Source organism: Ictidomys tridecemlineatus, chromosome 5 (genome assembly GCF_052094955.1).
Source record: "Ictidomys tridecemlineatus isolate mIctTri1 chromosome 5, mIctTri1.hap1, whole genome shotgun sequence".
In the NCBI taxonomy this organism is placed as follows: Eukaryota; Metazoa; Chordata; class Mammalia; order Rodentia; family Sciuridae; genus Ictidomys; species Ictidomys tridecemlineatus.
Window position 1 is genome coordinate 198905643 of NC_135481.1, and position 25943 is coordinate 198931585.

The 25943-nt window shown below is 58.8% G+C and overlaps 1 protein-coding gene and 1 long non-coding RNA gene across 5 annotated transcripts; one reads left to right on the forward strand and one right to left on the reverse strand.

The window, feature by feature from the left end:
- Positions 1-65: 65 nt before the first annotated feature.
- On the forward strand, positions 66-25233 carry Ss18l1 (SS18L1 subunit of BAF chromatin remodeling complex). Of its 4 annotated transcripts, none has more exons than XM_078052101.1 (11): positions 68-288; positions 6593-6669; positions 7226-7310; positions 8127-8271; positions 8654-8851; positions 9631-9795; positions 10130-10231; positions 10979-11071; positions 16688-16807; positions 20087-20214; positions 20308-21315. In XM_078052101.1, exons 1-11 carry the CDS (start codon positions 220-222, stop codon positions 20407-20409), a joined length of 1284 nt encoding a protein of 427 aa, XP_077908227.1. In that variant the 5' UTR covers positions 68-219; the 3' UTR covers positions 20410-21315. The 4 variants fall into 4 exon arrangements, with proteins under 4 accessions (XP_077908229.1, XP_077908227.1, XP_077908228.1 ...); XM_078052102.1 differs by lacking the exon at positions 20308-21315 and adding an exon at positions 22630-25233 and having other exon boundaries at positions 71-288; XM_078052103.1 differs by lacking the exon at positions 10130-10231 and having other exon boundaries at positions 66-288.
- Positions 24240-25943, reverse strand: LOC144378218 (uncharacterized). The gene is made up of 2 exons (XR_013439906.1): positions 25655-25943; positions 24240-24423 (listed from the first exon to the last, which is right to left on the reverse strand). It is a non-coding gene; the product is annotated as an uncharacterized LOC144378218 (long non-coding RNA).

A 25943-nucleotide genomic window follows, 5' to 3' on the forward strand; every position in this document is an offset into this window, starting at 1 on the left:
GGCTCCGGGGGGCCTTGCGCGGAGCGCGGCCTGCGGCGGCGGCGGCGCTCGGAGCGGTAGCGCGGCGGGCTCCGGCGGTCGGCGGCAGCGGCGGGGCGGGCGAGCCCACGGCGCGGCGCCCCCCGCCCCGCCCGCGCTGCGGAGAATGGGCACCTCGGGCTGCCGGGCGCCGCAGGAGGATAGACCCCGGTGATCACCGGCTCTGCCCGCGCCACCACCATGTCCGTGGCCTTCGCGTCCGCGCGGCCGAGAGGCAAAGGAGAGGTCACGCAGCAAACCATTCAAAAGGTGGGCGGCGCAGGTCTGCGGGGTGTGGGCGGCGGGCGCGGGGCTGGGCGCGGGGCGCGAACAAAGCCGGGGCGCAGCCGGGTGGCCGCGAGACCCGACGGCGGCCCGGCGCCCCGCCGTCCGCAGTGTCGCGCCTGGGAGCTGAAGGCCGACGGGGGCGCTCCCAGGAGAGCCTGCGCTGACTTTGCGGGGGCGCGCGTTCCCTTGGCTGGGGCGCGGGGCGACAGGGCCGGGTGGCCGCCGGGGTGCTGGCCCCGAGCGCGCTGCCGAGTCCGCAGAGCGCGCCTCCGGAGCTGTCTCGACCGACTGGGGCTCCACGCGCGGGCCGCTCCGCCCATAGCGCGCAACTTGGCGAGTGGAGAAGGGGCGCGCGGCGACGGCGAGGCAGCCGCTTTAGTAAGGTGCAGAGCGCCAGGCACAAAGGGACGGATCGGGGGTGTGAGTGCAGGTCCCGCGGCCCGCAGCCCTGAGCATAGCGCGCGGCAGACCTGCGGGCTGGCGCGTCCCCACCCTCTTTCCTGGTCAGTCCGCTTTCAGCGTCCTCGCCCAACCGAAACGGCAGATTTGCCCTACCGCCTTCTCGCCTGTTGGGGCCAAAGCTTTCTAGAGAAAGCCTTCTTACGGGCGGGGGCCACTTCCCTAAAAGCCGTTAGAAGATGTGGAGGAGAAAACGAGTGTTCAGGCATTCCTGTCGGAGCTTGTCCGCGACTTCTGTAGCTGCGTCTGTTCCTCTTTTGGACTCTGGTTCCATCTACAGCAGGATTCCTGGGTTCCTGTAAGCCTCTTCCGCCCCGGTGTGCTCGCCTTGCTGTCCTGCTCTCTTGGCGGAAGTGCCCTTGCTGTTGCTGTCTTTAGAAATGTAGTGGTTAAGTAACAAGTGGGGAGCCTGGCTCGCTCCAAGCAGGGGAGAAAACGTTTGCCCAGAGCCGAAATGAAGGGTTGCAAGGGTGGCTTTTTTATTAGCAAACACTGCTGTAGCGCCATGGCATTCTAGGCACTGTTGGAAGATCTTTACATATCTTAACTAATTTAATTCTTCATGGAAGTCATTATCGTACCCATTTTATAGTGGAGCAAATTGAGACATACCAAGATTCAGGGGCTGCAGGGGGCTGCTGTTGCTATGGCATCCGGCCAGGACTTTTGCCTGCCGGGAGGGTGGACCCCAGACTTGGAGGCACACATCAGCATCCCACAGGTCTCCTGGAGCCATGGCCTTCTGGAATTTAACAGTCTGTTCCTGGCTTCAATATTTATTCAGAAATTTGTACTTCACACTCCAGTCCCCATTTAGGCATCTCAGATTCTTCAGGCAACAGATTTTCCCAGCCAGGAAGTGGTGGAAACCAGAACAGCCCTGCCCCAGTGTACCTGTGCCCAGGTATGGGATATAAGGGATATAGGTGAGAGGTGACAATCTGGGTAGGGATGTGTGCCTAGGTTTGGATGATGATGGGAGAGGGCTTGGGAGCTGGGTCAGCAGTTGGTCTTCTGTGCTGTCCTCGGACTTGGAACTGCTATCACAGAGAACACAGGTGATCCAGTTGAAAAGGTATGTCTTCCCCTGTGAAGAGAGCTGCCCCCACAACTGTGAGTAGCCTGGGCACTTGAGCCTGCCATTAACATGGTGAGGTGTGCTGGGCATAGTGGTGCACACCTATGATCCCAGCAGCTCATGAGGCTGAAGCAGGAGGTTTGCCAGTTCAAAGCCAGTCTCAGCAACTTAGCAAGCCCCTCAGCAACTCAGCAAGACCCTGTCTCTAAATAATTAAAAAAAAAATTTAAATGGGGACTCTGGGTGTGTAGCTCAGTGGCTAAGTGCCCCTGGGTTCAATTCAAGCCCTGGTTTCAAAAGAAAAGAAAAAAAAATGGCAAAGTAGTGACTTCTAGGAGTGACAGCACTTCTTTCACTGTGATTAGACACCTCTCCTCTCCTCCACCCACCACTGAAGGGGAGCCCAGGAGCCTGTCTTTCCATCTCCAGGATGGGGTGCTCTGTCTGGGGTCCACCGTGGGGAGGGATCCAGGAGCCACTGGAGAACTGGCCTTTTGGCCTCTTTGTGAATCCTCTTGGCACAGCCTTTGAACCTGAGTAGTGCACTGTGCACGTGGGGTGAAGCAGGGAAGGATGTTGTTCCCTGGGTGGGGACAGTCACAGCCAAGCCTCATCCCCTTGACCCAGTGCAGTGGGGCTGTGAGCCCTCTGGCTGGGTATTCCAAGGTGTCTGCTGGCCCACTGCCAGGGCCTCGGGAGCTCCTCCGCCCAGTGAGAGGGTGCATTTGGAGACAGACAGCACCGCCCACCTCCCTGTGCTTATTTCCTTTCTAAGGCTGGTGGGTGTCCTGGTTGTGGGGAGCTGGGGCAGAAGGAGAGGGCAGCTTCTGGTCATGGCTGGTGAGGCTCACTCCCTGGTAGTCCCCTAGGAGCCCTCCTCAGGACTCTGGCCCTCTGCCCTGAGCCTGTTTCTAGGCCAGTGGGTCAGTGCAGGCCACTTGCCTCTGAGTGCTTGGCGTCACAGGGAAGCTTCATTGGAACCCCTAATCAGCAGGCTGCAGAAATGCCTACTGCCCCTGGCAGTGCAGGAATAAAGGGTATCTACCCTTTAGTGACTTAGAGGCATGAATGTCCTATAAACCCTGTGCAGCTGGAAAGAGACAGAGCCCGGCTTTGGTGCCTGATCTGTGATGTGAAGGGAGAGAAGGCAGAGGGTTGGAAAGGCCTGCTGTCCCACAGGTGGAAGGAAGGCTTCTGCCAAGCAGGCCCGGATGTGGACACAGGTGGAACTGAGGAGGGCAGTGGGCCAGCGTCCTGGGTTCACTTTCCTGTTTCACTGAGACCGTCCACACATGGGCTTTCTAGGCCTGGGTTTTCTCGTTTTGAAAACGAATCCAAAGTGACCTAGTGAGCTGTGTTTGTGGCTAAAGTGTCATCGTGACTGCCTTCACCCTTTTCACCGAGCTCTGGATGCGTAGAGGAGGGGCCAGAATGCAGCAATGGCCCTTGGCAAGAGAGCTGAGGACTCCGTTCCTCGTGATAGGCCCCAGGCAGGAGGCACTGCCTGTGGACCCTGCGTGTGTAAGTGTGAGCTGTTTGGAACTCTCACGCCTAACTGCCGTCTCTGCCGTGGGTAAATGTGGACGGTGTCGGGTTCCTTCAGTGGTCTGCGGTGCTTACAGAAGTCCCCGGGCTGGGTCTCCTCCTCCGGGTTCCAGGATCCTGCCTTGACAATTCTTGTCCATTAGGTCAGGCTCCTCCATCACCCCTCTGGAGTCCCTCAGCTAGATCGGTGACTCTGGAACCCTCCGTCAGGGCCAGGTCATCACGCCCACAGGGTTCTCCTCTGGGGGCTCACTGCCCTCCTGGGGTCTCCTCTGCAATGCCATCGCCCTGCCAGAAGTCGCCCCCTCAGGTCTCCACCCCTCTGCAGTCTCCAGTTGGGTCATCCCTCTCAGGAGCCCCGCCGTCCCTGTCATCGCATCGCTTTTCCGTCAGTCTTGTTTCTCTCCTAGGGGTCCTTTCATTCTGAAGACACCTGGACTTTTTGTTTGTCTGTTTTAGTCGTAGTTGGACACCATACCTTGATTTATTTCCATGTGCTGCTGAGGATCGGACCCAGGGCCTCACACATGCGAGGCGGACGCTCTACCACTGAGCTCCAGCCCAGCCCCCTGAATAGTTTTTATTCCCAGGAGTTCTTTGGCCCTTGGTGCTGTTTTAAACAGGTTTCCATCCCCTCTCCTGGTGATGACTGCTCTTTATCCATCATTTGCCGGACGTCGTGGTCCTGGTCTCCCAAGCATTTGCCATGGCTTCCAACTTCTGCAGGCTGCTGCCTCTCAGCCTCCAAATAGGCCTCATTCCTTCTGGGGGAGCAGGTGTGGTGGGGCTCGACTGTACTCCAGCCAGGCGTGTGCTGGGGGCTCTGCTGGGAGGTGCTCTCTGCTCTCAGGAGTCCAGCATCTTTCCTCCCAGGCTGGACATCTTATCTCCTGCCAAGAGGGCCCCAGTGCTCTGGGGTCAGGGGTGAGTAGGTCCTGAGCCTCCTTGGCCTTTGCCCACGTGGCTCTGTGCAGCAGGTCAGATCCCGCTTGGATCAGCACCCTGGCTCTGCGGTTCTCCCTCCAGCTGCTCTCTGAGCCCTGTTCTGGGCCTCCTGCGTTTCTTCTTCTCTTGTCCCTTACTCTGTGGGCAGATCTTCGAGAGTCTGGCGCTCAGCCTGCATCCCTCCCCTTTCCTACAAGGATTTCTAACTTACGGGAGCTGTAGCTCTGTGTGCTGCCTCTAAACCATCCCGAGAGCCGCCCAGTGTCTCCTTGTGTGAGAGCGAGCTGTGAAGCATCTCCGTGGCTGGGCAGTGTCCCATCCTGTGGTTGTACCATAATCCTCACAGCGACCACCTAGCATTTCTCCACTTGAGCTACTGTGGGTGGCCCAGGTGGCTTCGCAGCATCCATTAGTGTCCTTGGAGAGAATCCTGCCTGGGAGTGGGTAACCAGGAGTTGGATGCTGGGATCAAAACAAGAAATCCCAGGGCTTCTTTCTTTAATCAGTCTGGAGAAGGACCCGGAGTGCCCTCTTCCATGTGTTTAGCTGCCCCCACCTGCACACAGGCGAGCTCTGTGGCAGCTGCTGGCTGGCAGCGCCCCCTAGTGGTTCCCTGTTTCAGGACGGCTCCGCGCCTGAGCTGGGCTAGGCATCTTGTCACAGTGGGGCAGACCGCTACAGGAAGTAGAGGGGCAGAGGTGGGGCAGGCCTGTGGTTCCAGGGGTGTAGGAGGCCGGGCAGGAGAGTCACAAGTTCAAGGCAGCCTGGGCAACTTAGACCCTAGGCAACTTAGCAAGAGACTGGGGATGTAGTTCAGGGGCAGAGGCCCTGGGTTCAATTCCTGATACCAAAAAAAAAAAAAGATTGTGGAGAGAAGGGCGTGGAAACTTACAGAACTGTAGGCTGTGCTCGCCCTCCAGGCGGCATAGCCAGTGCTCCAGGAGCTAGACCCCAAGGACAGACTTCAGGGACCCGCATTGGAGGGAGGAGGAAAAGTAGGCAGCCCTGAGGGACAGTGGGCAGGTGGGCCCCTCTTCCCCTTGCTGTTGGGGGCTGAGGTGGCCGTGTGTTTGGGTTTGAGGCAGGGCCTTGCCACAGTGATGAAGTGGCCTTGAACTCACAACCCTCCTACCTCCGTCTCCCGAGCCACTAGGATCACAGATATGGGCCACTGTGCCTGCCTGTCCTTCCTTCTTCTTGAGAGAGGAGAGGAGGAGAGGCCTCCGGGGATGAGGAGACACAGGTGCCATGCGCTCTGTCCCGTGGAGGGCATGGTCCCTCCAGGTAGGGAATGGCTCCTGTGGCCGTGTGCTGTGGTTCCCACAGCTCCCTTCCTCTTTGTCCCACCCGCCGTGGCCACCCCCTGGGCCTCCCTAGCCATCCTTGTGCTGCCCCCAAGTAGCCACCTGGGAGTAGGGCCTCTCACGTGACCTCCATGCCCACAAACCGGTGTGGTTCCCCGCTGCCCACAGTCACCTTCATACCCAGGCTCCTGTCCCCACTACCTCGTCCTCTCTGCTGGATAGGCACATACCAGGACAGTGAGGCAGCCCAGTGCTCCTCAGAGGCCTCTGGGCACACCACCTGGGCAGGGACAGGCTCGAGAACCTGCTTCTGACCAGTCCCTGCAGTACTGATGCTGCTGTGTGGAGCGTGCCTGGGGAGCAGCCTGGCCTTCCTGACCCTGGCACTGTGCACCCTCGCTGAGAGCCCTGCCCAGCTCTGGGGTGCCCACGCCTGCCTTTCAGTGGCCTTGGTCTCAGCCTGGGTTTCAGGTCCTGAGTCGGTGCGTGTCACACACCTACGCCGTGCGAGGCCGACGGGGTTCCCTGCGGGGTGCAGGCCCGTCTGTCCCACCCACAGCTCATGTGGCACTAAGGTGGCGGAGACCTGAGGGGTGAGGCTGCGGGTCAGTGGCCACAGTTGTGTGTCCTGTTCAGCTCCTTCATCCTGCCTGCCTCCTGCCCCAGGCCGTGTGCCTGCAGTTCCTCCTGTCCCCAGGGCAGGACCCTGTGTGCTACCTCAGGCCGGGCTCAGGGCCTGGGCTGGTGGTGTGAGCCTTCCTGTCACATGGGTGGTACGCCTGTTGGGGTCTGCTATGCTTTGAGCACCTGTCACGCCCTGCAGATGGGGCTCCGAGGCACCCCGCGGGGTCCTGCACCCTGTGGTGAACTAGCTAGGCTTGCTGGGCGGATGCCCTGTGGCTGCTCCGAGGAAGCCTTGGTGCCCAGGCCCCGTTCACACCCACGTCTGCTGCAGATGCTGGACGAGAACCACCACCTGATCCAGTGCATCCTGGACTACCAGAGCAAGGGCAAGACGGCGGAGTGCACCCAGTGAGTGTGGGGGGGGTCAGGGGGCCCGGGCCTTCATAGCTGTGGACACACCAGGGCCTGCCCTGGCCTTCCATGACCTGGCACCTCCCGCTGAGTGTGCCTGTGGGTCACCAGGCTCAGTGGGGGGGCTCAAGTCCCCCACAAGTGATGAGTGTATGGGGATGGGACCCCGGGTGTGACGTGGGAGAGCCTGGGGTCCCTGTCACTTCTGTGTCCTCTGGGGTGCTCGGGCAGCTGGCTGTAGAGTTAGCCCAACGCTGGGCCACTGCCTGCTCTGTCCCCTGTGGCCTCTGCCTCCTGGAGCCAGTCCCCCACCTGCACTCTCTGAAGAGACCCAGCACCGTTTCCTCCCGGGGCGGGAGCCTGCTCAGCGCTGGGCTGGGTCCACTTCCTGCCTGCCCTGCTGCACCCCCAGCGCTGCCACCTGTCTGTTTCTGACCAGGCCGTGGGGCCCGTGCCTGGTGTCCTCTGGGGCCAGGGTCCTGACAGGGTTTAGCTAGAGGTCCCAGCTCCTGGTTAAACCTGCCTCTGCCTCACTTGCGTGTCCCCCCCACAGGTACCAGCAGATCCTGCACCGGAACCTGGTCTACCTGGCCACCATAGCTGACTCCAACCAGAACATGCAGTCGCTGCTGCCCGCCGTGAGTGCCAGGCACGGGGGCCAGGGCTCCCCACTTACCGCCAGGAGCCACACACTGCCTAGGTCCAGGTTCCCAGCGTGTCACCTCCAGTAGGAAGGTGACCTGAGGGACCTCATCTTGGGGAGGCAGGCGTTGGGCCTGGGGCTGTGGTGTGAACCGTTCTGTCACGCTGGTGGTAGACCTGCCGGCGGAGCACAGGTCCCTCCCGTTGGGGAGGGTGACTCGACCCCCAGCAGGCAACCTGGGAGGGTGGGCGGCCGGTATCTGAGCACTGGAGTGGGGTCCCTCTGGGCCTGCTGGGCCCTTCCTTGTCTTTTGGGGCCAGGGCTCTGACTCGGCCTTGCCCAGTGTGACTGGAAGCGGAGCTTAACCAGGAAAACCCCCAGTGCCACAAATACTCTAGATGTCAGTCTCAGTGTTTGGCTTTTTTGAGGGGGTAGTGTTTGTCCCGGGATAGAACACAGGGGTCCTCTACACTGAGCCACATGTGGACACTGAGGTGCTTGTCAGACGATCCTGAGAAGGATATGGGGGGCCAGCAAAGGGGTTCCCTGTCGTCCCAGCAAGGGGACCAGTTTTTGAACACCCAAGTGTGTGTGGACAGGCTGGGCTCTTGTTTACACTGTGTTGTCTCCACTAGGCCTGAGATGTTGGGGCCTGGTCACCACCACTGTGCTGCAGAGCGTGACAGTGGCTGTAGGTCTCGGACATTGAACAGATGGCCATGGATGCAGTGAAAGTTCTGTGGGCCACCAAATCCCAGGTGGCTGTTGGTGGCTCTTAGTTAGCCATCCTCCCAACCTTCTGTCACTGCAGCCGCCGACCCAGAACATGAACCTGGGCCCCGGAGCACTGAGCCAGAGCGGTTCCAGCCAGGGCCTGCACCCCCAAGGCAGCCTCAGCGATGCCATCAGCACAGGCCTGCCCCCGGCCTCCCTCATGCAGGGCCAGATCGGCAATGGTGAGCAGGTTTGCAGGGGACATTCCCAGTACCACGGTCCCTGAGACAGCCACAGGGGCAGCTGCCACCGTGGGGCCCCCACAGCCTGCAGGGCTGGGCTCGGTGTCCCTGGCTCCCGCGTCCTGGAGTCACCGGGCCCGGGGAGCAGAGCTCCAGACCCCACCATGCGCACATGGTCACACAATGCCCACTTCGAATGCAGAGTGCGGTTCCAGTGGGCACCCAGTGGGAGTGGAGCCCGGCTGCCTGGAGAGGGACCCGCTCGTCACGTGCGCACTTGCTTGATCTGGGGCTGACCTGGGTTAGTCGCCTCCCTCCCCAGAGCTGCCCAGAGGAGACGGAGGTGCTCACTGGCCCCGCCCCTGATGCCCGCCCTCCACAGGTCCCAGTCACGTGTCCATGCAGCAGACGGTGCAGAGCACCCTGCCCACCACTTCCATGAGCATGTCTGGCAGTGGCCACGGCTCGGGACCTGGTTACAGCCACTCGGGACCTGCCTCTCAGAGCGTCCCGATGCAGGGCCAGGGCGCCATCAGCAACTATGTGTCTCGGACCAACATCAACATGCAGTCCAACCCAGGTACTCACCGTGGGCCGGCTCCTCGCACTGGGAGTATGTGCAGGCCGTGCCTGTGGGTCCCGGGATCACCCATGTACTGGGCACAGGGAAGGAGAGTATCAGTAGGCTGGCTGCCTCCCCCAGGCCTCCATAGGGCCAAGCCAGTGGCATGCAGTGATGGTGACTCTGGGCTGCTTCTCCGGGGACCCCGGGTGGGGGGGTGGGCAGCATGGCCTGGGTCTGGGAGCCCCATGGGCTCGGTGGAGTAGCTCCCGGTGCAGGATGTTCCCTGGGTTACAAACACTAGTCTTTAGAGCTTATTACAGAACAGGAGGTGAAATGCCTCCCAAGTTTGTTAATCACGTGCTAAAATTTAACTTGGAAGCATTGACGTATCAGGACAGACCCCCCTTTCTTCTCCAACGTGGTTGCTAGAAACCTTAAAACGGTGGCTCCTGCCTGTCTCTCTGGAGCTGCCCCGCACCTCTGAGCAGGACGAGTGTGACAGGCCAACAGGCGGGTCAGTCGGGGTGCTCAGGGGACAGTGTGACTCAGGACCTGCCCAGGGACAGGGAAGGTCAGGACTGCTTGGGCTAGGGTTTGCGGAGAGCTGCGGGGCCATGGTGTGTTGCTGTGGGAGCCCCGTCCTCCTGCCCAGAGGCACGTGTAGACCAGCACCCAGCCCTGGGCCCTGACCCTGCGCTGGGAGGCATGCCTTGGGGTCCAGGTGACATGGCGGGGGGGGGTGGGTCAGGGGCTAGCCTGGGCTTCCCAGGTGACTCGGGGTCTCTATCACACAGTCTCCATGATGCACCAGCAGGCGGCCACATCCCACTACAGCTCTGCGCAGGGCGGGAGCCAGCACTACCAGGGCCAGTCGTCCATGGCCATGATGGGCCAGGGCGGCCAGGGCAGCAGCATGATGGGGCAGCGGCCCATGGCGCCCTACCGGCCCTCCCAGCAAGGTGAGGCCCTCAGGGAAGCATGCACCCAGGACCCCTGCTCCCGCGTTTCCCCACCTGTGTGTGAGCGAGGACACTGGGCCTGCTGAGGGTCCGCGTGTTCTAGAGGTGACCTGGTGTGGGGCTGTGGTCCTCTGGGCCACCGGGGGAGGGGCAGCTGGTGGTGGTTACAGATGCAAGACCCAGAGCCTTGCTGGGGCGGGAGGAGGGCAGGCCTGGTGGCTGCGGTCCTGGCCCCGGGTGAGTTCTTGGTGGTGGGCCCTGCTGCCCATCTGGGTCCTGGCTGCAAGGAAAGCTGCCCCACGCGGGGTGGGTCCTGAGCGTGTGTTGCCTGCAGGCTCTGCGCAGCAGTACCTGGGCCAGGAGGAGTACTACAGCGAGCCCTACGGCCACAGCCAGGCCGCCTCGGAGCCCATGAGCCAGCAGTACTACCCCGAGGGTGAGGCCCGAGCACCGGGGGCAGGACGCAGGCTCAGCCGTGGAGTCTGAGCTGGGAGGGCCTGTCTGCCACAGACGGAGCCTGAGACGGCCTCGGGGGGCTGGCAGGCCTGCACAGCACCCGCCACTTGTCACCTCTGATTGTCCATTTAGATCATCCCAGGATTTGAGAAGGTAGCATTTAAACTGGTCTTAAAAAATGCCTAGGTTTGGGAAGACAAAGACAGGGCTCCCTAGAGGACAGCCTGGTGGGCTGCCCAGTGAGCCTGGGCGTGAGACAGGTGCCCTCCTGCTGGGAAATGGGTGCTAGGTGCTCACCGAGGCCAGCCATGGGCAGGCTGTGTCCCTGTCGTCATAGTGCCACACAGCACCCTGCCCAGAAGCCCCAAGAGCCAAGCAGGGCCAGAGGAGAGCAGCTGGTGCTCCCGGAGCCAGCTGTGACAGACTGGACCTGGCCTCTCAGTAGCCCGGGGAGTGGGAAGTGACGCCTGCGTTTTGTTGGTTTGTTTTTGATTCTGGAGCTATGTCCCAGGCATGTCTCCCTCTTATCCTGATGGCTGAGGCTGCCCTGAACTTGTCAACCCCCAAGTTGCTGGGGTCAGGGTGTGGCCATCTGGGGAATCAGGCCCTTGACCCGCTCTGCCATGTCCCTGGCCTGGCCCGACTGTCCTTTCCTGGGCTCACACATCTCCCCCAGGACCGAGAGGCAGCGTGCGGCCTGCCCACAGCCGATGCCCGTCTCTTGCAGGCCACAGTGACTATGCCTACCAGCAGTCGTCCTACTCGGAGCAGAGCTACGAGCGCTCCTTCGAGGAGTCCACGCAGCACTACTATGAGGGGGGTAAGCAGCCCTGAGCGGGGACGCTACGCCCCTGAGAGCCAGCAGTGCTGCCCGGGCCCGCCCTGGACCCAGACACACGGTGGCACAGAGCTGCGAGAACCTTCTCCTAGAAGATACGGGTGTTCCTCCAGGTGCCGGGTCCTGCCTGCCTGGTGTGTTGGGATATGGGAGAGCTTCGGCTGGACACTGGGGGTGCTGGGGACAAACTTGCCGTGCAGTCCAGCTGTCCAGTGTGTGGCCTGGGAGCTGCTCTCAGCCTCCTCAATCAGAGCCACCCAGCAGGGACCGAGGCACCTAAAGCCCTCATGAGCCAGGCCGGGAGTGTGTGGGGTGGGGTAGCATGATCAGGTCTGGCCCAGCATTTCTCCAGAGCCCTGCCGACCGGGTCAGACATGTCTTGGGCCAGGCGCTTGCAGCCCTGCCCAGAGCGCCATGGCCACGCCACCTGTCAGGTGAAGGTGAGGTGGCGGATGATGGGAGCTTGCTCTCAGGCAGACAGCCCTGGCCTTCCCACTTCATGGTGTGAGTGTGCCCGCCCTGGCCACCAGTGGCCCATCGCTGAAGGTGCCTTGGGGAGAGAGCTGCGAGGTCAGATCCCCTGCGGGTGAGCGCAGCCCCGAGTGCCCTCAGCTCACAGGCCTGCTGGGCCTCTGCTGCCGAGTTCCAGGCTTCCTGGTGCAGACGTCGGTGGTGGGAATGGCAGGGCTATGACGGGCCGGCTGAGGGAGAGCAAGATACAGGTGGCTTGCCTAGGCCACGCTCCGGGTGCGTTCCTTACATGCGTTTGTGGTAAATAGGCCACAGATGACACTTACCATGTAGCCCTGTTCAGACAGCCTGCCCAGTGGCCTGCGCACATTCATAGTGGCGCGCAGCACCATGCCGCCCACACACACAGGGCTTCCCACACCTGACACCAAGACTGTCCCCACTGAACGCTAGCCCTGCCCCCCCCCCCCCCACCTTTCTGCCTCGGCCTCCGTGGTGTGCACTGCCTGGGGCCTCCCTGACCAGCTCGCCACAGCCCACTGGTGTCCTCCGCTTCCTTGTGGTGGCGGGGCCGGGTGGCCCTTTCTGAAGTCCCGCCGTGTGCTTCCTCTGCCCTCCTCTGTTCCCGACACTTGGCCTGTGCTTGGGCTGTCATTGATGGTGTGTGGTGAAGGTGGCAGGCTGCACCTGTGTCCCTGCTCTCCACCCTCGAGCGGGCCTGGAGGTGGGACTGTGGCTCACGGGCAGTTGTGCTTCTCCAGGAGCCCGCACACTGCTTTCCACAAAGCCATCCTGGTTTTTAATTACACGAGGCAAAATATTCTAGAAGATTTGAAAACAGGGAAAGTCCTCCAGAAGGCTGGCGGCAGGCCACCTGCCAGGACCCAGTGAGTGTCCTGGGCTGCTCCACCTTCTTGCACTGCTGAGCCCACCCTGCTTGTCCTGAGGGGTGGGTCTGGCCCCCAGGCTTTCCGCCTGCAGACACTGGCCTGCTGGCCCCACCTGGTGCTGAGGCGGGTTCCCAGGACGGGAAGCTGCAGAGGAACACAGACCCAGAGGGTCTGCAGGGACAGTCGCGTACGGGCACCTCGATGGTCCTGGCAGCCGCACAAGCAGTTCACGCCAGAATAGACACCAGCAGACATGCCCCACCTCCTGGGTGCTTCTCAGGACTCGTCCTGCCTAGGGCCCTGGGCAGAGGGCCGGCTTTGAGCTGCCGGGCAGTTGTCTGTGGCCAGCATGAACGGGTCTGAGGGCCTTAGGAGCTGATGGAGTAAAGGCAGGACCGTCAGACGTGGGAGGACCTGGCTCTGTCGGGCAGCACAGAGTGAGTCTGCATGAGGGACCTCCCTCCCGGAGGGGCCCCATCTAGAAAGGATGGTGGGCCAGCGCTGGTCTGGGAGAGGCTGCGTGTGGTGCCGCAGCCAGGGACCTTCTTCACGGCCCCCTCTTTCCACAGAAACAGCTGTCTGGAAGCAGGCAGGCCCACGGGCTGCGTGCACTTGTTGGGGCTATTTTTCTGAGAACTGGATCTATAGGTATTCTGCTGTTGAGCTAATGGGTCCCAACCTGCTGTGGAGAAACCACCCACACGTACACCCACGTCATACCTCTTGTGCACCATAAAGATGCAGACTTGGGTTTGTTTTTTCAGCGGTACAGGGGGTTGAACCTAGGGGTGCTCTACCATTGAGCCACTCCCGTCTTTTATTTTTCATTTTGAGGCAGTCTTGCTGTTTCCCAGGCTGGCCTTGGACTTGAGGTACTCTTGCCTCAGCCTCCCAGGTCATTGGGATTACAGGTGTGCATCACTGTGCCACTGTGTTTTTCTTTTTTTTAATTATTGTATTATTATTATTTTATATTTCCAGTTTTCCTCCCAGCTTTATTAAGGTGTAATTGACAAAAGTGGATATAATGCCAGCATGGTGGCAGATGGCTTGGCTCTCTCCTGGATTGAGAAGAGCTGTGTTCCGTTCTTCTCATTAGACTGCAGCATGAGGAAATTGTGCAAAGGGACTGTGGTCTGTCTCGCCCCACAGCGGTGCGTTGTGAGGTCCTGGGTGAGGTGAGAAGTGGAGTGCTGTTTTGAGGACTGGGGTATAGGTCTTGCCTCCTTCGGGTGCAGAGCAGCCCCTGGAAGTCAGAGGCCAACATAAAGAATTTCCACAGGAGCCTTGTGGATCATAGACACTGACCATCAAGGACCAGAGGCAGGAGGGCTGGGGTGGGCTGAGTGAGCTGGGTAGGAGTGTGACACCATAGAGTGCTGACCGGAGGGGTTCGGGTACAGTGGGCTTGGCACTGTGATGAGCTTGCAGCAGCACAGCCCTCACAGAGCGAGTCCCTCCTGAGTGCCCCTGGGCACGACCCTGGAAGAGGTGCTCCCTATGAACTGCAGAGGCCAGGCACAGAGCAGACAAGAGGGAGGACAGGATTGTGCTCAGCCACGCTGCCTCAGCACACCCCAGGCAGCCGGGAAAGGATCCAAGACACCAGTGAGAACAGTTGGGGGGGGGCAGCGCGGCAGGAGTGGCGTGCCCTCTGTCCCTCCCCGAGGTGGGCCCCTGTTTGGTTTTACGTTTCTGAATCATGAGAGTGAATTTGCTTATTTAGAGGTTAGAGTTGGAAGTGTCAAATGTTGGCTGTCAACCAGGACAGGAGGACCCTAGCTGTACGGTCATCCACACCATCTGCGCTTCCTGGAGTCCCAAGAGCCCCTGGTGTGTCCTCTTGGGTGTTGCTCAGGACCCTTCCAAGTGTGACTGACATGTCCCCTAGGAGTGGGGGTTCAGACTGGCAGCATCCCAGCAGCAGCAGAGCGCACCCCATGCTGCATTTCTGCTTCCAGAACTCATTAATTTGTCCCTTGTTCGTGCCGCCACGCCCTGACCGTGTGTTAGTAAGCTGAGCATGTATACTGGCCAGGGCTGGCCTCTCCTTCCACTGTATGTAGTGCTGCCCTTTATCCCTCATGACCACATCACAGGAGGCTGCGGGTTCCTAGACAGAGAGCTGGGAGTGGGAGAGGTGGAGCGTGTGTGTGCCTGGTGGCGCGGAGGCCGGGCCGGGGCTGTCCAGCTCTGCTGAGGCCCCATCCACGCGCCTGCTGTCAGACATCTGACGTTTGTGCTTGCTCCTCCCAGATCCCTGGAGGTTTTCCAGGTGCACGAGAGCAGGCACCTTTACTTGTCATTTCATGAAGAGTAAAAATGGGGCCAGGGAATACAAGAATAGTGCAGCTGGCCAGACCCGAGGCCCCCAAGGGGCCTGCTGAGGCTCTGGTGAGTCCTGAGTGCTGGACTGAGCCGAGTCCTCTGGCTCCCTGGAGTCGCCTCGCCTGCCCTCGGCTTGCTGGAGCCAGCTCCGTGTTGAGGAGGAGCCTGGGTTAAGAGCTCAAGCTGGGCGCTCAGACGGCGGGCGGACCGTGGGACGGACGCAGATGGCTTTCTAGAAGTCTGTTACTAGGACTCGGTTTCAAAGGACTTAACTTTTGCAGGTCCTAGAAAAGTCGTCGCCCGTAGCCAGACCGGTCGCAGGAGCACAGGCTCCTGGGATCTCGCCCTGGGCCCCTGGGTGCCGCCCTGTATTTCCAGGGACGTTTTCATAAGAAGAGCCACTCCTTTTGGGCATGTTCTGGGTCCCAGCGGTGCACCTGCCTCCCAGCCCCTGCCCCAGCCTCTGTCCCCTCCTGGACCTTGAATTGGGCCACGCAGATGTGGTCCCACACAAATGAAAGCAGGAGGCAGGACGTGGTCTAGACACCTCCTGGGGGAGGCGTCCCTGCCTGGACTCTGACCTGCTGGCCCTGCAGTCGGCGTGGGGAGGCTGCAGCTCGTCAGTGCCCTGAGCTTGGCGAGGCTGTCTGCACACGTGTGCCACTTCACCACTTGATGTCTCTGAAATGAAAAGGCCTTGGTGAGGGCACAGCCAGGAGTCGGATTTTGGAAACGAGCACAAGTGTTTTCTCTGAAGGAAGAGGAAGTGAGAGCCGGCGCCCTCTTGCCTTCTGCCCACCTGCTGGCGACGGCAGCCTGTGGGAAGCTTCTGCCCGCATGCACTGGGTGAAGTAGGAACTTGGTCCCCAGGATCAGCTGTGGCCTCAGCCTGATGTCCCCAAAGCCCTGGAGCCCGTTGGGCCCGGTAGGGATGTGACCTTCAGCTGACTGCATCTGGACCTGAGGGACGTGTCCAGGCGACCCTCTGCCATGAGCCTCCTGGGCATCACACTGCATGTCCCTAGGAGAAGGCAGTGGCCTGGAGACAGGGTACAGGTGTCCCGCCCCTCCCAGAGGCCCTGCTGTGGCTAGTGGCTCAGGATGAGAGGGCCTGTGGGTCTGAATGCCTGTCTTCCAAGGAAGGCTACTGCGTCCATTTCGCCACCTGCAGAGTGGGGACGACAGCAGTGCTCACTGCACAGGGTGGTCCAGGAGACTGCTGGAGCTCTCTTGTGACCCGCTTGACCATCCCTGGCTTGGTAGCCATTTCTCAGTACCTGGGTTGCCCCGCTGTCTGAAAACACGAGGGAAGGTGCATGCCTGCAGGCAGCTGTGCTAGGCTCTGCTGGCCTCCCTGCGCCATTTCCTGGGCCTTCCAGACGTGGTGCTCTGCCCGCTCGCCTGGCCAGGGGCCTTCACAGCCAAGGTGCCTTTGGTCAGTGCTGTGGTGTCCTTCTCGCTTCCAGCTGCCGCTGGTGCTGTGCTCGTGGGCCGTCCAGTCTCCTGGGCATTCGGTGGCAAGGGACCATCATCTGGCCACCTAAAGCAACAGGAACCCATTGCTCTGGAGGCTTGAAGGCGGAGGCCGGGGGTCAGCAGGGCACGTCCCATGAGAAGCCATTGGCCGCCCCCTCCGTCTTTGGCGTGGAGAAGCATGGCTCCATCACATGGCTTCATCCACACGGCTGTGTCCAGGGCGCCTTCCAGTTAGGTCTGCAAGGCCCTGGTTCCTCTCAGGACTCGGCCTGTCTTGTGGGGCCCAGTGCATCCCAGGGCGTTGGCGTTGGCCAGTGGCCACGCCGGCCATGTAGCTCTTTGTCAAGAGGAGATGTAGACTTCGAACATGTGGACGGCCCACCTGGGCCTGCTGCTGGCCACCGGCGGTGAGCGCATGCCCTTCTCTCTGCAGGGAACTCCCAGTACAGCCAGCAGCAGGCTGGGTACCAGCAGGGCACCGCCCAGCCGCAGACCTACTCCCAGCAGCAGTACCCCAACCAGCAGAGCTACCCCGGGCAGCAGCAGGCCTACGGTAAGAGGGTGCTCCCCTGAGGGCCCGCCCTGCACCCCAGGTGGGCATGCGCCTGCTTAGGGCCTCATACTGGAGCAGTTCCAGGTCTCCAGGACAGTGGCCAGGATGGTGCAGGGCGACCTGCGCCCGGCCAGGGCCTGTGGTGACCTGACGTGGCTGCCACGACTGGGAAACCGGCGCTTGCTCCCGGGGTGTCCTGGTCCCTGGTGTCCTTCCCCGGGGACCAGACCGACCCTGCGTCCAGACTCCTGGTCCCTGGTGGCCTTCCCCGGGGACCAGACCCACCCTGCGTCCAGACTCCTGGTCCCTGCTGTCCTTCCCCGGGGCCAGACCCACCCTGCGTCCAGACTCCTGGTCCCTGCTGTCCTTCCCCGGGGCCAGACCCGCCCTGCGTCCAGACTCCTGGTCCCTGCTGTCCTTCCCTGGGGCCAGACCCGCCCTGGGGACCAGACTCCTGGTCCCTGGTGTCCTTCCCCGGGGCCAGACCCGCCCTGTGTCCAGACTCCTGGTCCCTGCTGTCCTTCCCCGGGGGCCAGACCCGCCCTGCGTCCAGACTCCTGGTCCCTGGTGTCCTTCCCCGGGGCCAGACCCGCCCTGCGTCCAGACTCCTGGTCCCTGGTGTCCTTCCCCGGGGCCAGACCCGCCCTGCGTCCAGACTCCTGGTCCCTGCTGTTCTTCCCCGGGGGCCAGACCCACCCTGCGTCCAGACTCCTGGTCCCTGGTGTCCTTCCCCGGGGGCCAGACCCACCCTGCGTCCAGACTCCTGGTCCCTGGTGTCCTTCCCCGGGGCCAGACCCACCCTGCGTCCAGACTCCTGGTCCCTGGTGTCCTTCCCCGGGGACCAGACTCGCCCTGGGTCTAGACTCTTGGTCCATGGTGTCCTTCCCTGGGGAAAAGACCCACCCTGCGTCCAGACTCCTGGTCCCTGGTGTCCATCCTCTGTCCATGGGCTCCTCTGCTCTGGGTGTCACAGATGGACTCACCCCTTGACCGTCTTGGGCACACTGGCCAGGCGTGTGAGCATGCCTCACGGGGGTGTGCCGGTTTCCCCAGGTGAGACTAGGTCGTGGGTTTGGAAGGAAGATCAGTGGGTCCCATCTCGCACAGCCAGTCCTCACACAGCTCGCCTGTGGCGATGTGGCCAGCTTGCCTGGCCCTGGTGGTGGTAGCCAGGTGTCTCCCTTGTTCATTCCTCCCTCCTTCCCTTCCTTCTGGGGAGTAGGTCAGTAAGCTGTGGTCAAGAGGGATCATCTTCACATGTCCTCTGGAATTCTGCAGGGAAATGTCCCTTGTCTGTCCACTCACCCCTCCAGGTGTGTTTTTAGGTCAGCATGCAGGTGGACGTTAACCTCCACATCGGGTCATGGTCTGGTACCATTGTACTTAGTGGTCGAATAGCCCTGGCTGTGGCCCCTATGCCCCCCCTTTTTTTGGGGGGGAGGGGTACTGGGGATAGAACTCGGGGACACTCAAACACTGAGCCTCACCCCAGCCCTATGTTTTATTTTATTTAGAGACAGGGTCTCACTGACTTGCTTAGCATCCACTGTTGCTGAGGCTGGCTTTGAACTCACGATCCTCCTGCCTCAGCCTCCCGAGCAGCTGGAATTACAGCTGTGTGCCACCGTGCCTGGCCACTGTGTCCCTTTAGCATGTTTCACTTTGGGGGGGTTTTAAGCACCTCTGTGTTTTCTGTGTAGCCCTATGGTCAGCCACTTCTCCAGGGAGACCTGGTCCCTTTTGTTGGAGCATAATGGTAGACACTGGGCCCTGCGTGGGACGGTGCTTTCTGCATCCACTTTGCTGGGCTTTCCCCGAGCCTGCCTGCAAGGGGGCTAGTTTAGTGGCAGGACCAGAAGCACTTTTCACTCAAGAGCTTCTGCTCCCCACGAGAGGATCGCTAACTTGAGACCTAGCCAGGAAGTTGGCCGAGGCTGATCACGGCCCTTGAACAACCTAACTCTGCTTTCAGGATCCATGGGGTGCACAGGAGTCAGAGGCCAGTGTATTTCTCCCTTCAGCAGGAACAAGCTCAGTCCACCCAGGCCAGGTCTCAGCAGGGCCCTGGCCCCAGTCTGCCCATGTCAGGACCCTGTCCTGCCTGGCCCCTTGCCTACAGGTTGCACTTGGCCAGAGACCCAAACTGCAGGAAGCTCCCCTTGGGACTCCCCTGACCTGGGGGGCGCCTGCCCTCTTCACCCTGCAGTCACTGGGTGAGATCCCTGCAAGCAATCGGCATTTAAGGTGCACAGAAAGGCTGCCCGTCCCCAGGTCAGAGCTGGCAGGCAGTGACCTCTGCTGGGGTTGCGGTGGCCATGCCTGTCATCCCAGTGACTCAGGAGGCTAGGCAGGAGGATCACAAGTTCCAGGCCTCAAACAAAAAGGAGGGGAGGCTGGGGCTGGAGCTCAGTGGTAAAGTGGCCCTGGATTCAATCCCTAGTCTCAGGAAAGAAAAAACACTAGTCCTCACAGGCCCCCACCCACCCAAAGAAGGAACCTCTCCACTTATTTATCCTTGAATCTGGGGTGGAATGGTCTCCCCCTGCTGAGCTCACTCCCCTGAGCCTAGGCCCTTGGTAACAGAAACAGCCTCCGGGCCTGTGGTCAGGCAGGATTTTCTTCCCCTGGTGTAGCAGGCAGCCAGCTCCTGAGTCGTGGAGGAAGCTATTCTGGCCAGTGGGTCTCAGCCCTCGCTGCACCTGAGTCGTCTGAGTGCCTTTTGAAAAGGAGCTGGGGCCGCTCAGACCCATTCTCAGGGTGGGCCCCATGGGCAAGAGCCCCATGAAGCCCATAGGGTTCCGGGGCAGGAGGGAGCCGGATAGGGCCCTTTGCCTTTATGACACGGCCAATTAAATAGCATCTAGGACAAGCCTGGGGAGCTGGGCTCAGCGCAGTGGTGGAGTGCTGGCCTGGCACACGCAAGGCCCTCGGTCGGTAAAAACATGGCCGGCCTTTATCGATTATTTCCAAAGCCTTCAACTTAGTTTTCACAGAAATGCTGGCCATTTCTCCTCTGCTGCAAGCTTCCCCTGTTTCCTGTGATCTTTAAAGTACGAGTTGACAGTGCCCATCATGTGTGACCTCAGCTGGTCTGGATCAGTGCGTGGGAAGAGGCCATGTGGCCCATCTCAGGCAAGGGTGCAGGACTGGGTCTGGCCAGTAGTCCCATGGCCCTCTCTTCCCGTATTCGTGTTGAGGAAGAACAGGTCCCTGGTGTTTTGGAGATTCCAAAAGAGGGGTGAGCCAGTGCTGGTCCTCACAGAGCCTGTGTCTCCTCAGGGCCTGCCCAGAGTGCCCCCTCACAGTACTCCAGCTACCAGCAAGGACAAGGCCAGCAGTACGGGGGCTACCGAGCATCGCAGACGGGACCCTCTGCCCAGCAGCAGCGGCCTTATGGCTATGAGCAGGCAAGTTACCTGGGCCCTTTGAGCGCCCCCCCCCCCCAGGGCTGTGGAGATGACAGTCATGAAGAATACTGAGGTAGCCTTGATTGGTTCCAGGTTCCTTTAATGATCACCTCTGCCTCGGCTCTGAGGTACACACCCATAGCTACTTTGAAGGCTGCAGGAGGATCGCAGGTTCAGAGCTGCCTGGCAACATAGTAAGACCCTGTCTCAAAATAAACAGGGCTGGGCTGGGGTTGAGGCTCAGCAGTAGAGCGCTTGCCTCGCATGTGTGAGGGCCTGGTTTGATCTTCAACACCACATAAAAATAAATTTAAAAAAATAAAGATATTGTATCCATCTACAACTAAAAATATTTTAAAAATGAAATAAAAAGGGCTGGGGATATAGCTCACTGCTAAAGCACTCCTGCATTCCGTCCCCAGTACCAAGAAAAGGTCTCTGCTGCTGTGCTCACCTCGACAGACAGCTGGCCTGTTGCACCCTAGACTGACCGTTAGGCTCTCCTTCGCTCCATCAGTTCTGCAGGTTTTCACTGTGCACCTAGCAGGTTGGGGCCTCTGCCAGGAGGGTGAGGCGGGCAGTGACAGGACCCTGTGCTGTGGGCAAAGACAGCTCACTCAGGAGGCAGCACACAGTTGGTGGCACCCACTACTGTCCTGGGAGCAGGTCAAGAAGGGCAGCAGGTGGGTGGACAAGAACCCTGTCTGCTAAGGGGACAGTTGGTCAGGAGTCAAGGAAGACCATTCTTGGTGGGCAAGAATGAGGACTTCTGCAGCAATAAGGCCTGTGTGGCCGAAACCCGGCATAGCAAGAGCCTGGGAAGAGGTGGTGGTGAGACTGGGGTCATGGCTCGGGGTAGGGCGCTCGCCTGGCGTGCGGGAGGCTTGGGGCTCAATCCTCAGCACCACATAGAAGTAAACAAACCAGCAAATAACTAAGTAAAGAGGTGATGGGGACAGGCTGCAGGGCGTAGGGCTTCACAGGCCTCACAAGGAGTCGCCCTTTGCAACTGCAAGGACAGGGTCTGTGTGCCTGAAGCACTGAAGGGGCAAGGACCCTCACAGATGAGAAGAGCCAGGCTCAGGGAGAGGACGTGCAAAAGTCCTGGAGAATGGCGGATTTGTTGTGTTGTAGACAGCAGGAAAAAGACCGGGTTGCTGCAGTGTGGAACAGTAGAGGGAGATGTGTCTCAGACATTTATTTGGAGCTTCCTTTGAAGACAGTCTTTAGCAAAAGGTGACTCTCCACAGTGACGTGTAGGTAGCAGGCGTCAGTGACCTCACACAGCTAGTGAAATTCCAAAGGCACCATGTTATGGTTGTTTTCCTTGGATAACTGAGTGGCTAAGAGGGTGTTTTCTTTCTTTCTTTCTTTTTTTTTTAATATTTACTTTTTAGTCATAGTTGGACACAATACCTTTATTTTATTTATTTTTTATGTGGTGCTGAGGATCGAACTCAGGGCCTTGCACGTGCTAGGTGAACGCTCTACCACTCAGCCCCAGCCCCAGCCCCAGCCCCAAATTTCTTAAGTGCTTCTCATCCTGCTTCTAAAAGGGTGAACCAACCTGAAGTTTGACTGTGAGTAGCACGGGGTAAAGCCAGCCGTGTGATCATCAGGGCAGAGTCCCTAAAGGAGCAGACCCCTGGACATGGGGGACCGTGGTCCAGAGTGCCCTCTGAGCGCTCTGGGTGCAGCGTGCTGGCCCTGCATGCAGACGGGCTCTGGGGTTGGCCTCTAAGCGTTCACTGGGAGCCGCTGGTGGAATCCAGGAGGCGGCAACCTGCCCCTGATGCAAAACTGGAATCACTAGGAAATAACAAGTGAACGTTCTCATCTCATGATGGACCGACTGGAAGACTTGGAGTTTTATGCCTGCCTCAGAGAAGAGAGCAGTGACATTTTGGGGAAAGTGTCATCTAGCTCCCAGGATCCTGATTTGTGTATCTGGGAGATACACGGCCGGCTGCAGGCTGTGGGGTCCTGCCGTGGGCTGTGGTGGGCTGTGGGCTGGAGGGGTCTGTGGGGCCGTGATGCACTCTGCAGGCCTCTGGCTGGATGCCAGTGCACCCAAAGGCTGCCAGGTGTCACTGGGGAAGGGTCAGCTCTGCTTGAGAAGCCCTGGGCTGGATTGTGCTGAGGCATTCAGGCTGCCCAGCTCTTTGAGTGGCCTGAACGCTGCTGTTCTCTCAGCTGACCAGGCCAGATGGGCTTTCCTGTGTGCCTGAATGTTGGCTGGGGTGGGCCTGGCCTTGCTTTTGAGTGCCAACCCTCCTACTCAAGACCATGTCTTGGGCCTGGGGACACAGCTCAGTTGGTAGAGTGCTTGCCTGGCATGCACAGAGCCCCGAGTTCAATCCCTAGCACCACAAAAAAAACAAAACAAAAAAACCTCTAAGTCTTGATTTCTTTTAGGGCCAGTACGGAAACTACCAGCAATGAAGGACCCATGTTCTTGTTGGAGCCTGGTGGGAGTGTGTCTGGGCGCTGGACAGCTGTGGTGGTTCTGATGAACTGTGCCGTGTTGCTGGCCCCTTGCCCAGCGCCGTGCCTGCATGTGAACGAGCCCACCTTATGCTGGGTACGAAGCCACCTGCACCTCTGGCGCAAGACAGCACTGTGCCGAGACCTGGGGTGCCGTGTGTGGTGTTGTATGTCAGTGCGATGGAGCAGTTGTCCCATTTCTGTCCCCCACCCTCTTTTCCGTGTTCCTAGCTAGTTTTGGGGGTCATCTCATCCTCAGTGTTCTGTGCCTGGCGATGGGACATAGCTGAAGGGTGCCACGGTCCTCGTGTTCACGTGAGCAAGCTGGGTCTGCTCCCTCCTGTTGGGTGTGCTGTGGCCGGAGCAACTCCTGCTCTGGCCACTGCCTGCTGCCCTCGGCCTCCGGAGCCCAGCAGTGCTGGGCCCTGTGTGTGGGCCCATTTCTGTTTGGTGTGACAAGGATGCACAGCTTCACCTGCAGGAGCCAGACCCTCCACTGCCTCGTCCTTCGCCGGCAGTTTTCCAGGATATTGTCCTGTGTTAAAGGTGAAGAGGACAGCGACTGTATTCCAAATAAACAAGCCCGAGGGCAGCGTGTGGTCAGCCTGCCCAGGGAGAGTCGTGTCACCCAAGGGCAGAGGCAGTTCTCTGCCAGCAGGGCAGTCGGAAAGGGCCTAGCTTTGGCCTTTGTTCATCTTATGTCTTTTCTAGGATTCGAATATTTAATATGCCCAGTCCTAAACTCGAGGAATTTAAAGTATTTATACCAAATCTCCCAGCACTTGGCAAGCTGTTCATTTTGTGTCATTTCTTCCAGGACCGACCTGTTCTGATCTCCAAGCAGGCGTTTCTTTCCTTTTAGGGATATCTAAGATCTGCATCCTGTTTTTGAAAAGAACCCCAGTAACTTCCCTGTGTCCTTCTGAATGAAAAGTAAAGGTTTTATATGATGAAAAGTGAGTGACTTACATCACTAGGACATTCAATCCCATTTATCTTCTGTGCAAATATCAAGACAGCACACTTGGAAAATCATGGCCAAAGGAAAAAGCCTGCGCTTCCACCTGTAGGATCACGGACCCTTGATCAGCCTTTACCTGGGTAATAACGACCACTGTATTTACCGTGAATCCTTTTTTAAAAGAGAAGTCTTTGTATAAATGCTGATGTATTTCCAAAAATGACTCAGAAAATACAAAGATTTTCCAGTGCTTAAGATGTTAGGCCTACTAAAGACAATGTTTTCTTTAATCAATTTTATGTTTTAAAAGTTTATCTACTTTTTTCTTTCTTTCGTTTTCTTTTTTCTTCTTCTCCCCCCCCCCCTTGTACTGGGGATTTAACCCAGGGCCGCTGTACCACTGAGTACTCCCCAACCCTTATTTTATTTATTTATTTATTTATTTATTTATTTATTTGAGACAGGATCTCACTAAATTGCTCAGGCTGGCTTCAAAATTGCCATCGTCCTGCCTCAGCTTCCTGAGTAGCTGGGATTACAGCAAAAGTAATTCTTAGGTCCAGAGTTGAGTACTTCAGAATTTACAGGACATATTTGTTTATTTATTGATTTTTCACTTTCACTATTTTTGCTGCAGTTAATCCTGGCAGTCCTGCTGGGAACTATGGAGGTACTGTTGCCATTAATAGAGAAGAACCAAGGCTCAGATGGAAGGACTTTTCTCTGTTGACTGTCATTCCTGTTGTAGGACATTTTCCACTCTCCTATGAGAACATGAGCATTTCAGTATTTATGTTATAGGCATAGGGTTTTTTAAAAAGAAATCCTTAACACTGATAAGGGCTTAAAAATATCATGCCCATATTAAATTACAGAAATGAGAGTTCTTAATTGCTAAATGACAGAGGCACTGGCAATTTCATTTAGGGGTCATCTCTTGATTTTGTTCCTTTCTGGAAATTTTTATGAAAGTAATTTGCAAACTCAGCTGGGGACTGCTTGAAAATGTTGGACACGTCAGGTAACCGTGAAGATAGTTCCATCCCCGTGTGTGTGTGTGTGAGGTGTGGGTGTTTTTGTTTGTTTTTTGTAGTTGTAGGTGGACAGCATGTCTTTATTTTATTTCTTTATTTTTATGCGGTGTTGAGGATCCAGCCCAGGGCCTCACACATGCTAGGCAAGCGCTCCACCACTGAGCTACAGCCCCAGCCCCACCCCCCCCAGTTTTTCTAAGGATCGTGTCAATGTTTTTGGAAAGAGGAAGATACTTTAAAAACTTATTACCCCAAAACTTCAATCTGGAATGTCTTACATTAAGAATTTCTTGAATGTTGTGTATATATTTTAAAAAGCACTTTGTGAAATAGTTTGTACATTTATTTCCTAATTTATACATGATTTTCAGTGTTAATATATTTATTAATAACAGAATGTTTATTTAATGTTTGTCCACTTTTATGTAATATTGTGGGGAACAGTGTTGCCAACAGTTATTTCATTGGCTGTATTATGTCTTCTCTTCTGTAACGTGAACGTTTGAAAGTTGGGCTAAATGAACTGTCGTGCGGTGCGGATGGCTGTGCCCTGGTTTTTGTCCCCTGCCTAAGGCCAACAGTGCCGGGGAAGCCGCCAGAGCTCCCCGCTCCTCCCACCCGGCGGGCTGAGCCCAGGTGACGGTGCTCGGCAGCCTCCAAGGCGCCTCGAGGGGCGGAAGCTCCTCCCCTCGGGGTTCGCGTCCTGGGAGCGGCGTGTCCGGAGGCCCCTCTGGACTCCTCGAGCCTCCACGGGCGCCGGGGAACGGGGCCCCCGTGGCCTCCGAGGGGACGGCCAGGCCGGGCCTGCACCGAGGCCTCCTGTGCCCCCGCGGGCGGAGTCTCCGCAGCTCGACGCTCGCGGGTGTTTTGGGCCACTGCCTCGTTCCTGTCACCGAGCAGGTGCAGGACATTTCCGAGGCCGTCTAGGGGCTCCCTTTTGGGGGTCGGGGTATAAACTTACGTTTCCAGTGCGACCTAAAACCGCTCTCAGAAGCCCCCGGGAGCCGGCGCGGTGGCCAGCCTAGTTCAGAGCCAGCCTCACCAACCGCGAGGCGCTAAGCAACTCGGTGAGACCCGGTCTCTAAAAGTACAAAAATAGGGCTGGGGACTCGGCTCCGGAGTCCAGTGCCCGGCGTTCAGTCTCCGGCGCCGAACTGCACAGGAAGCCGGGGGCGGGGCGGGGCCGCACGCTGCCGGCACCTGCGCAGGCGCGGCCGGATCCAGCCCCGGAAGCGGTGGGTGCCCCGGAA